At 46.0% G+C, this 12,822-nt stretch overlaps 1 protein-coding gene across 1 annotated transcript in view; it reads right to left on the bottom strand.

The window, feature by feature from the left end:
• The window catches only part of LOC147611347 (uncharacterized), a 49,264-nt gene that overhangs the window by 19,764 nt on the left and 16,678 nt on the right, over positions 1 to 12,822 (bottom strand). The window contains exon 2 of the mRNA XM_086784417.1: positions 5,737 to 5,809. Coding sequence (XP_086640543.1) covers positions 5,737 to 5,809 — 73 coding nt within the window. The remainder of the gene's footprint in view (positions 1 to 5,736; positions 5,810 to 12,822) is intronic.

Genomic DNA, 12,822 nt, shown 5'->3' with positions numbered 1-12,822 from the left:
GTGATGCGGATGATTTGAGAGGAAGGAAAGCTCGTTGGACGGAGTTAATGCAAGATTTTGATTTTGAGATCCGTTATCGGAAAGGGTCCATGAATAGTGTTGCAGATGCGCTTAGTCGAATTCGAGAGGTGAATACTTTGTCGTTCACCGAGATTTCTACTGACTTATTTGAGTCATTGAGAGGGCTTTGCAGGACTGATAGTTTTGGCAGAAGATCCAGGATGGGAGCTCATTGATTGACCAAGACTCAATGACTGAGCAGTCTACCATTCAAGCTGCAAGAGGCGAGTGGATGATTCGGAATGGTTTACTATTCCGTAATGACAAAATTTGTGTACCACAATTCCCGGACATTAGGTCCAAGATTCTTAAGGAGTGTCACGACGCCCCTTCTGCTGGACACCCTGGGATACACAGGACGTTATCATTAGTGAAACACACTTTTTATTGGCCAAAGATGACACGGTATGTAAAAGGTTATGTTCTCAAGTGTCAAATTTGTCAAGCAAATAAAGCTGAACGCTTGGAAAAGTATTTCCATGGATTTTATTACCGGATTGCCAAGAGCACATCACGGCTACGATTCTATTTGGGTTGTGATAGATCGCTTGACAAAAATGGCTAGATTGTTACCGACCCGGAAGACTATTACAGCTACGCAATTAGCACGGTAGTTTATCGAGCAATTGTTTAGACTGTACGGGTTACCGCAGGACATAGTCAGTGATAGGGACTCTAAGTTTACGAGTGACTTTTGGAAACTTGTTTTTGAGAAGTTGGAAACAACTTTGAATTTGAGTTCCTCTGATCATCCTCAATCTGATGGCCAGACTGAAAGAGTGAATCAGATTTTGGAGGATATGCTTCGAGCATATGTATCCAAAAGACAGAGTTCATGGGAGGATTATCTTCCTATGTTAGAATTTGCATATAACAGTACTAAGCATACGAGTACAAGGTTTACTCCTTTCATGCTTATGTATGGTTTTCAACCTAGATCACCTGTTACAGTAGGATTCTCAGGACTTCAGCATGATGCAGCACGTAATTTTTTGCAAGATATGCAGGAAATGTTACAAGTTGCGAAGGAATCTATTAGAAGTGCTCAAGACCGAGACAGGTTTTATTCTAATAGACATCGTTCACCCAGAGAGTTCTCTGAAGGAACGATTGTGTATTTGCGAGTTCCGAAAGATTCCGAGACTTTACGGACAGGTCGATCTCCGAAATTATCCCCTAGATACTATGGACCATTTCGTATTACACGACGGATTGGTTCAGTTGCATATGAATTGGATTTGCCTTCTCATGTGAAAGTTCATCCTGTATTTCATGTCAGTAGTCTTAAGGAAGTACTGGGTGGAGCAGATCAGTTAGTTACTCCTCAAGAAATTATAGATGTCGAGGACATGACATTTGTTCCGCACGAACCTGAAAAGATTCTTGGATTTCAGAAAGAAGATTGCGTAATACGCTTATCACACGGAATACAAGATCAAGTGGAAGGATCGTGTTGAGGAGGACGATACATAGGAGACATTGACTACTCTTCAGAGAGATTACCCTGGCTTTTTAGTGAGCTCAAGAGTGAGCTCTTAGAGGAAGGGGAGTACGTCATGTGCACAGCGTGTATCTACCGGGTGCTACACGCACGCAAGACTAGTTTCGAGGCTTGGGGAAGCTTGGAGCTAGGCAGGCTGATTGACGAGCTGAGTTAGGGATATACTAACGGGCGGGCACTCAAGTATGGATGGGCGGGCGCCCAAGTGTGGACGCCCAATGACCGACCAAGAGCCTATAAAAGGGTGGCCAAGGTTAGTTATTGAGATATAGAGAGTCTCGCGAGTTTGTGAGAGCTCTATGGTCTTGGAGCCTAGATCTAGTGCAGACGGGCACCTGCTTTATGCAGCCGAGGCCGGCAGCAATCTCGAGCATAGTTACCACGGAACGGAAACGTTCCGGGAACGTCGGATGCTGGAACAGGAGCGGGAACGGGAACGGGAGCGGATCGGGAACGTCGGGGAACGCCAGGTCATATGACATGTCAGCATATGACATAAAATGACAAAACATTTAAAATATCCAAGATTAAACGTTAAAGTCTTAAACATTAAAAATTTGAAGAGTCCAGACTCCAAATAGAAACTGAAAAGAAAGTACATCGCATGTGGATATATAGAAACTGAAAAAGAAAGTACATCGCATGACAAGTACAAAACTAGCCTCAAGGGCCAAGGTAACTGGTGAGTCAAAGACTAGTCATCAGCAAGTGGGATCTCATCCTCCTGTCCAGGCTGTCCCTCAATCTGCTCATCCTCATGCTGCTCCACATCATCCTCTCCCTCTGGCTGATCCTCACCATCATTGTCATCAAGATCAAGGCAAAATCCAATAAATGGCTCTGGAGTACACTCAGCCCTGAACTTGTTAAGCAAACGCAAGTTCGCATTAACAAATACAAGGTCATTTGCCTTCTGGACACCAAGCCTGTTCCTCTTCTTGCTTGCAATGTTCCCAAAACTGCTCCATAAGCGCTCACATGGCGAGGAGCTAGCACCCTGGCTAAGCACTCGAATGGCCAATCTTTGCAGCAATGGTGTATCTGCCCCATAATCCTCACACAACCGTGCACTGGATATCTTGAACCTATCATTTTGTGCATCCTGCAAAGCGAAGAGGCCTCTCTTTTGTCGATAGAAGGAAAGGTCTTCACGAACCCCCCTCCTATCATCTGCACTGGGTACAAGCTTCCTCAAGATATCCTCCCAACCCTGCACAACCTCTGCATCTGTCTCTTGTCCTTTGCCTTGAAATTCTGGATCCACCACAAATGCAGCAGCCTCTAATGCAGAGTGATACTCTGTCCACCTGCCTGTCGCAAGACGAGATAGCTCCTGTCTCCTACCCCCATCCAAAGTCTGTAGAGATAGGATTCTCTCAATCATCCTGTCCATCCCCTCGTACACCTTGCCAATGCAAGGCTCATCTCCATCAAGAAGCCTCAACATAAGAATGATTGGCCGCACAACCTGCAACAATACCTCAACAGTGTCCCAAAAAGTGTCATCAAGAACTATGGACCTGCATCGAATACCTGCCACTGAGGTACGCTCTCGCCATGCATCCCACTCCTCACAAACTACAAGCTGCCTCAAATGATTCTTCACTTCAAAAAGACGCTTTAGCATAAGGAAATTATATGCAAAGCGTGTATCTGAATACTTTAAGAGATTCTTTGGGGATCTCTGTCGAAATACAGCCAAAATGTAGTAGTGGCGAGTGATAAATGAAACAATGTGATTGCCCATTTCAATAAAAGGCTCCACCCACTGCATCTTACCAATATCTTTGAGGAGATTGTTGAGCCCATGTGACATGCAAGGAGTGAAGCAAATATGTGGGTACCTATCCTCAATGATCCTCCCTGCTGCCCTGTTTGAGTTCTCTCCATCAGAAACAAATTGGATGACATTATTGGGACCCACGTAATCAATGGCTTCACTCCAAATATTTGCCAATCTCTCTGCAGTTTTGCCCGCCTCTGAATTGTCAATAGCTTTAATAAAAAAGCTACATCCTCTGGAGTACGCAAGGATACCCTGAATGGAGCGGCTCCTAGTGTCACTCCAACCATCACCCATGATAGTGACGCCACATCTACGCCATACATCCTGAATGGGTCCCAAGGCATCCTCTATGGCCGTCCTCTTTGTGGCTAGAAGTGTAGTACGCAATGCCTCGGATGAGGGTGGAGCATAGCCAGGTCCGAAAGAAGCAATCTCCTTCACCATATCTACAAAGTATGGGTTGCAGGCCTTTACCAAAGGAACATCTGCAGCATAAAAAAACCGTGCCACTGATGCATCTACTTGTGCCCTCCTCCCAGGGTGCCATGATGCCACAAGACTAGCCTGCACTGGACCTCATGAAGCCTGGGTCTGGGAAGCATTTGTTCCATGTGCGGATGGCTATGGAGCAGCCCCAAATAATGGGGTAGATGCACTCGCTGAAGATGCCGCGCCTGCAGGTGTAGCTGATGATGATGTACCTCGAGGATCAAGAACAGAGGGCCGACTCCCTGCTGCATCAAGTCTATCTGCAAGTGCCTGCAATCGTATGATATCTGCTCCTGACACTGTAGGGCAAACAGAAATGCCTTTGCCTCTAACCCCCAACAAATGGGCTCGCACACGATCCGTGCCTCCAGTCTTAATGGATCCACAAAAGTGGCACTTCCACTTGCGTGACCCTCCTCCTCTTGCACTATCATATCTGGACACAAGATCCACCTCATTCCACCAAGGGGATCTGTTTTCTGCATCTATGCCACGAGGAGGTGCCATTGAAATTGATAAATGGCTGAAAATTAAAAAAACATGCAAAATGCCCTTGCATGAGACATAAGTAAAGTGTCCACAAAGTGGAAAAAAACGCAGCAAACTAGAATCTCCCAAATCCAATGTTCATTGCGTCAAATTTTAAATCTTACCTGCTCAAGACTCGAGTGCCACCCGAGCAAAAGAAGGGGCCAACTTGCCAAGGCCCAAGAGGAGGGCCCAAGAGGAGGTAGGGAGAGTGTGGGGCAGCCAAGGCTCAAGGTAGGGAGAGTGTGGGGCAGCCAAGAGGAAGGGTGGGGTAGTAGGTGGAATGGAGAGTGTGGGGCAGCCAAGGGGGCAGCCAAGAGGAAGGGTGGAGTGGTAGGGAGAGCACTCAAGCAGCAGGCTCAGCCAACAAAACAGGCGCAGCAGCGAATTGAAACCGTACGCTGGATAAAAACCGCCGCCACCGACTTCGCGAAAATGCGCACTTTTCGGAACGCCCGGAACGGGCGTTCCGCCCTAGCGTTCCGGCATTCCGACAACCGTTCCGCCACGTTCCCCGGCAAGTACGCCGTTCCGGCTCCCGTTTCCGCGTTCCGGGCACGCGTTGAGCTTCGGAGCGGCGTTCCGGCATTCCAGGAAGGCGGAACGCCGTTCCGCGGTAACTATGATCTCGAGGCCCGCAAGGGTAGCTTCGTGGCGGTATGGGACATCGCGAGGAGGAGATTGGTCGGTACATCAACCTAGTTAGCTCAGCTCGTGGCTCGGAGGGGACAACCAAGTCTGTGGGCTTGCCCACGGCTGTCATGGTTGGGAGGTGAGTCAAGCATGCACCCCCTTGTTTGTTTGTTCGTTTTTTTGCAGGATTCGAGTCTCGTACCAAGAACGATCACGAGGAGATCCGTGGGGATTTGACAAAAAATCCCAGAAAAATAGTAAAAAGGGGTGGCCAGCCCACAAGCAAGGGCCATACAAAAGGGGACCAAATGGGCACCATAAAAGAGCAAAAACTGGGGATGAAAGTGCTAACACAGCAGGCGTGGACAGCAAGTACACAAGGAGCAGGTACAGGCAATGGACAGCAGGTACAGGCGATGGAGAGTAGGCGGGTACATGCGATGGAGAGTAGGCAGGTCCAACCAGCTATCTTCAAGCGAAAGACAGCCGTGAGGAGGCAAAGGAGAAAGAAGAACCACCAACCCACCACGTGGGGAAATTTAAAGAAATGTTCCATGCAAAAGAAAGGCTTATCCAAGGTTATAATACCTTAATACAAAATTTATGGCACCCACACTAGGAAGTAAATGTCCAGCCCAACTTTAAGTGTGTGTGAACACATTAGCTTATAACAAATTAAGGTTTACTCTAGTTTATGGATTTCACCTTTTAAAAAGGGGAAAATGAATATACTTATCACCTGTTCACACGCCACACCACCAAGTCAGCAAACAGCATTCCACGGTACGCTGAGGGCGTCCCCGTCCAATGTACTGGCACGGTATAACAAGCAGACACACGCAAACAAGTCATGCAAAATCAAATTTATGCATGCAGACATAAATGCATGTGCACAAATAGTGGATGAAATCTCCCTTTCATGAAACTTGTACAAGAGGTTCCTGTCGAGCACAAAATTGGCACGACAAATATAAATAAATATGTCATGGTCTCCCTATGGAGTGACAGTCCCATAGGTAAGACACCATCCTGGCTATACACGGGTGGCACCAACAGGCTCCCGTCCATACAGTACGAAGCAAATCACACACGGGTGACATGAAACTGGTTCCCATCCATGTGACGCAACAGTGGTCGCACACGGGTGGTACTGATTTGGCTCCGGTCCATGTGACACCATAAAACTGGCCCTTTCACATGGGACACTAGCCTGGCCCCATGTGAACATGGCACAAATCTGGCCGCTCTATGGAGTGACAATCCCATAGAAGTGGCTCCAAAAATGGAGATGGCCCAAATGGTGACATCCCCCCGGGCTTCTAAACAGTTGACCTCAACTGAAAGCCTCAAGATATGCCTGTAGAAGCTGAGGGTAGTCAGCAAAATAATCCTCATCTACCCACTTTGCGTCAATTGGTAAATAATTTTTAAATTTCACAAGGTATCTCCTGGAAAGCTTCCCATGGGGTAACTTTCTCTCCTTGTGAAATACAATCTGCTCTGGCTGAAGGATCTCCTCAAGCTCATCAACTTCTGGCAGATCTTCTGTGACAGGCTCGTATGGATCTGGCCCCACATACTTCCGCAAAAGACTCACATGAAAAGCATTGTGAATCTTCCAATGGCTGGGTAAAGCAAGCCTGAAGGACACTTCATTGATCTTGTCAATCACTTGGAAAGGTCTATAATATCGAGTAGAAAGCTTTGGATATGATCCCTCTCGTCCTGGCCTCTTCCGAAGCCTAGCTTTCTCAAATTTCAGCAATACCCAATCACCTTCCTTGACTTGCATGTCTCTCCTATGCTTGTCAGCAGCCTTTTATGTTTATCTTGTGACCGCGCAATGGCTGTCCACACCTGAGCAAAGGCTACATCCAAGTCACGCACATTTTCATCAGCTGCAAAAATCTCATCCTTTGTACGAAGGATGGGTGGTGGCAAGACCACTCTGCCATATATAATCTCAAACGGGGCCTTTCCCGTGGAGGCATGAACTGTGTTGTTGTAGGCAAACTCTACAAGTGAAAGATATTTCTCCATGCAGTCTTTTGATCTGCCACATAACACTTCAACAGATCCAACACGGCTGAATTTGCGGCTTCACTTTGGCCATCCGTTTGGAGATGATAAGCTGATGAAAACTCAAGTTTAGTGCCCATGTTATCAAATAAAGCCCTCCAGAGAAGGCTCGTAGTCCTGGGGTCTCTATCCCCAACAATGGACTTAGGCATACCATGATGCTTGAAGATGTTAGCAAGAAAAAGCTTCACCATATGATCAACTTTAATGGTTTTCTTGACGGGCAAGAAATGAGCTTGCTTGCTAAACCTGTCCACAATGGTCCTAATAGCATCATTCCCATGCTGGGATCTAGGCAAGTCCATAATAAAGTCCTTAGTAATACTTTCCCATGGTTGCGAGGGAATAGGTAATGGCTGAAGTAAACCTGAAGGCTTTTGCCCGTCAAATTTTACCTTTTGGCAAGTAAGACATGCACGTACATATGCCTCAATGTCTTTACGCATGCTTGGCCAAAAGAAATCTCTCTCAATCATGCGCGTAGTAGGCATGATATCTCTATGACCAGCATAAGGTGGAGCGTGACATTCCTCCATAACCTTTGGACGCATTTCCTTCACCACACATAAGCAGTTATTGTAACTCGCGGCGGTGAGTGCCCGGGGGACTAGGGCCTTTGACACACTTGTTGATACCATCAATGCATATTAAAACATTTAAACATGGCCACAGCCTTAACACATATCCATCATCACTTTGCATAAAACATAAAGCAGGACAAAACATCCACAAATGCTGAAAATGGAGCTTGCACGTGTGACACCGCATAGAGGCCGGAATGGGCCGACCCCCCCCCCTTGGAGTATTTTATTACCCAAGGAGAACAATATCATGTACAAGCTTTGAGGGCCTTACTCTCCCCACGGGAGATGCTGGATTATCCATATACAAATGCCATAACACAGCCCAACACGAGGCAACCAAGCCGGAACATAGGATGTAGAAATGCCGAGCCAACAATATAATCCATATACCTCCGTGTGGGTACTGATTCTTCCCCAAAAACCACAGGTCTTCATGCAATAGAGAGGGTACAGCAAGTACAACTCTCCATTCAGTCGGTACAGCAGGTACAGTGGCTGGTACAGCTGGTACAGTGGCTGGTACAGTCGGTACAACAAGTACAAATGTTGGTACAGCAGGTACAGTGGTTGGTACATCAAGTATAGTGGCTGGTACAGTCGGTACGGTGGCTGGTACAACAGGTACAGCAAGTACAGTGGCTGGTACATCAAGTACGATGGCTGGTACAGCCAGTACGGTGGCTGGTACAGCAGGTACAGCAAGTACAAATGCTGGTACAACACATACAATGGCTAGAAATCATAATAAATGATTGAATACCCTTGCCTTTAGTATTTCTTCGCGATGGAAGCCTCCAAAACAGTCCCCAACAGCCGGTATTCTTCATGGGCAGCCTTCAAGAGAGAGAGAAAGAGAGTAGCCATCATTAGGGAAGCCTTCAACGGTGGTAGAGGCTAGTGTGCAGCAAGAGAGCCTCTATTAATGAAGAGAGAGGGCTCCAATTTATAGATTTGGGCCTCCCATGAGCTAAAATGGCAAGAGAAGGCTACAATGACAAGTGGAGAGCCACACAATAGCTGAAGTGACAAGTGTGAGGCCACTTGTCTCACTTTGGTCCACTTTCTTGCCACATGTCCCAATCTAAGAGATGGGTCCTTCCATAATCTTTACCTCTAAAAATATCCCAACTAGTAGACATTCTGTCATAGGCACTTTGCCAACTCTTGGTATCTGCTCAATTCCAGATGTAATGACGCGAACAGAATTTCCATCAGAGTCGGGCCAAAAATAGCAACTCTCCTAAATTTTAGGAGTGTGGTCCTTTGTATTCTAGGATAATCCCCCATTCCCAAAGCTTGTACTTTCCAAATATTTAAACATCCTGGAGTCCACCAGACCCCTTTCAGACTGGGAAATGTCCAGACTGGTGACATCCTCCCCAACTTCTTAAAAGTTGTCCGCAACTTTAAGCTTCAAGCCATATATTCAAGATATAATCATGTCCCATCGATTGGGCGAGACGAGACAGTCTCAAAAAATCCAATATAACTGAAGAATCCATGTCCCAAAGAAATGGGCGAGACTAAATAAGTCTCCATAATACCAATATCAAAATCATGTCCCAAGATAAATGGGTGAGACAAAACAGTCCCATAAGTCCAGATAGCATAATCCATGCCAATGCATATGAAATTCAACATTTAGAAAACAATGGTATGTCGATGTAGATCACCAAGGAGCTGCCTTGACGCCCGGCCCGACTTCAGTGCCCATATTCTCTACCATTGGCTCTATGTTCTACCAAGCAAGGTAGCAACATCTTGAAGAGCACTTAGGACAAGAGAAATACTACACAGGGCGGCTAAACAAGGAGTCCTGAAAACAATCACTCGCAGGCATAGATAACCTGGTGTTCCATACGCATTTCTGCTACACATAGTTTATAGGCATTTCGGCCACCAACTCACACTACCCTCTCAAGTGCCCATGTTCCCTTCCATCTGCTCTCTATTGTTCCAACCACACATGGTAGAAACAATCTTCAAGAGAGCACGTAGGACAAGAGAACACTACACAGGGTATGTTGTGCTTGTCACTACCCTTTGAAGTGCCCATGTTCCCTTCCATCTACTCTCTATTGTTCCACCCTCACATGGTAGAAACAATCTTCAAGAGAGCAGGTAGGACAAGAGAACACTACACAGGGTATGTGAATCATGAGTTCCATAAGTCCAATGCAATCCCAAATAAAGGGAGCCAAAAAGAATAATCCATCCCAGTAAAAGGGAGCCATAAACATAATCCATAAACCTGAGGATGGATCCAAATTCCTAGAAAAGAAGTCCAGGAATCCATACACCTGTATACCATAATCCTTGTATACCATAACTCTTACCACATACTCCGTGCTAACCACACACCTTGGAGTAAAGGTGGACTTTATCCATAAAAGCATCATATCCATGAGATATCCAAAGATTTCTTCTCTATAAACTCGGACAGATTCGTCCATAAAAATTGCTTGTGAAGCCCAATATCTATATAAATCTCGTCCAAGAAAGAAATCTCCATAGATATATTTCATCCCAATAAAGGGAGCCATGAAAAGAATTCATCCCATTAAAGGGAGCCATAAACAATGTTTCCCTGAAACCATCTCAAGGCAAACAACAACACCTTTCTCCTTGCATAGCTATACAAGGGTTAGTGAACATCAAAAACACTTCATAGTAAATAGCCAAAGCACCAACTTTGCAAACTCAAAGTATACTTAGCTTTTCTTTGCCAGGTTGGTCATGAAGCCAAAAGAAATATCTCCTCACCATATCCTTAAGATATCCCGAGATATATCTCCATATAGCTTGCCTTTAAGCTTGATAATATAATCCGCAATATCCATATGGAAAGAGTGCTAAACGTGTGCACATAAAGCCAACTCCATACTTCCAAGATAAATTTTGTGAATTCATAAATCCTTAGATCAACAAGCTGTCAACTGCTCATGCTCTTGCTTCATAAGCTATGAAGCGGCTAGCCATGCTTAACAGCAATGATGGTAAGTGTGGTCCCCACTTGAGATCTTTTCTCTTCCTTATTGATAGAAGGAAGCCTCCGCTTCCAAGAAGCCTATGCTCTGATACCAATGTAACTCGCGGCGGTGAGTGCCCGGGGGACTAGGGCCTTTGACACACTTGTTGATACCATCAATGCATATTAAAACATTTAAACATGGCCACAGCCTTAACACATATCCATCATCACTTTGCATAAAACATAAAGCAGGACAAAACATCCACAAATGCTGAAAATGGAGCTTGCACGTGTGACACCGCATAGAGGCCGGAATGGGCCGACCCCCCCCCTTGGAGTATTTTATTACCCAAGGAGAACAATATCATGTACAAGCTTTGAGGGCCTTACTCTCCCCACGGGAGATGCCGGATTATCCATATACAAATGCCATAACACAGCCCAACACGAGGCAACCAAGCCGGAACATAGGATGTAGAAATGCCGAGCCAACAATATAATCCATATACCTCCGTGTGGGTACTGATTCTTCCCCAAAAACCACGGGTCTTCATGCAATAGAGAGGGTACAGCAAGTACAACTCTCCATTCAGTCGGTACAGCAGGTACAGTGGCTGGTACAGCCGGTACAGTGGCTGGTACAGCCGGTACAGCAAGTACAAATGTTGGTACAGTGGTTGGTACATCAAGTATAGTGGCTGGTACAGTCGGTACGGTGGCTGGTACAACAGGTACAGCAAGTACAGTGGCTGGTACATCAAGTACGATGGCTGGTACAGCCAGTACGGTGGCTGGTACAGCAGGTACAGCAAGTACAAATGCTGGTACAACACATACAATGGCTAGAAATCATAATAAATGATTGAATACCCTTGCCTTTAGTATTTCTTCGCGATGGAAGCCTCCAAAACAGTCCCCAACAGCCGGTATTCTTCATGGGCAGCCTTCAAGAGAGAGAGAAAGAGAGTAGCCATCATTAGGGAAGCCTTCAACGGTGGTAGAGGCTAGTGTGCAGCAAGAGAGCCTCTATTAATGAAGAGAGAGGGCTCCAATTTATAGATTTGGGCCTCCCATGAGCTAAAATGGCAAGAGAAGGCTACAATGACAAGTGGAGAGCCACACAATAGCTGAAGTGACAAGTGTGAGGCCACTTGTCTCACTTTGGTCCACTTTCTTGCCACATGTCCCAATCTAAGAGATGGGTCCTTCCATAATCTTTACCTCTAAAAATATCCCAACTAGTAGACATTCTGTCATAGGCACTTTGCCAACTCTTGGTATCTGCTCAATTCCAGATGTAATGACGCGAACAAAATTTCCATCAGAGTCGGGCCAAAAATAGCAACTCTCCTAAATTTTAGGAGTGTGGTCCTTTGTATTCTAGGATAATCCCCCATTCCCAAAGCTTGTACTTTCCAAATATTTAAACATCCTGGAGTCCACCAGACCCCTTTCAGACTGGGAAATGTCCAGACTGGTGACAGTTATCCTTCATAAGATAACCCTCTTTGATCACATAAGAGGCATGCGAGTGACCAGCCATCAAATCAGTCCATATATGGCAAAAATCAGCATCCAAATGATACAAATCTCGCATGGCAGATAAGTTGCCATGAGAGGCCACTGAAACTGCAGCCACACAAGGCCTTGGGACAGCCATCACGTGGTAAAGAACCCATGCACGAGGAAGAGCCCAATGAATTGAGGGCTGAGTTGGAGCACATGAAGAGGCTCTTGCAGGCAAAAGAGCAAGAGCTGAAATTCTTGCATGAGGACTCCCATGTACAAAGTGTCATAGAAGCCAAGAAAGCAGATGCTATGGTGGACATGACTTTTGAGTCTATGGCTCGAGAAGTGGGTAAGCTCGAGAAGTGGGTAAGAAGCCAAGGGAGCTGGCACTCTCTTATCTTATCCGCAAGGGTGACCTTAAAGAGGGAGAGAATGGACAGCTTATGTTCAAGAATCCACCCCGTTTGCAGCATGGAGACCCAGCCTCTCAAAGGTTGAGATCATACTTGCATAAAGAAGAAGTATCGGTCACCTCTCGCCATGCATCTACTCCTCAAGGCCCAGGAGGAAACAGATTTATGCATGCTCAAGGCCATTTGGATTCTAGGTATGTACATCATGGGGACAGTGGTCGGCATGCAAGCCAAAAGACCTTGCCTATTGAGTTGTCTCGTGGCGAGAC

Source organism: Cibotium barometz, chromosome 47 (genome assembly GCF_041138505.1).
Source record: "Cibotium barometz isolate CiBa-2024 chromosome 47, ASM4113850v1, whole genome shotgun sequence".
Lineage (NCBI taxonomy): Eukaryota > Viridiplantae > Streptophyta > Polypodiopsida > Cyatheales > Cibotiaceae > Cibotium > Cibotium barometz.
The sequence above is the reverse complement of the archived record's forward strand: the minus strand, read 5'-3'. Positions and strand labels throughout refer to the sequence as shown.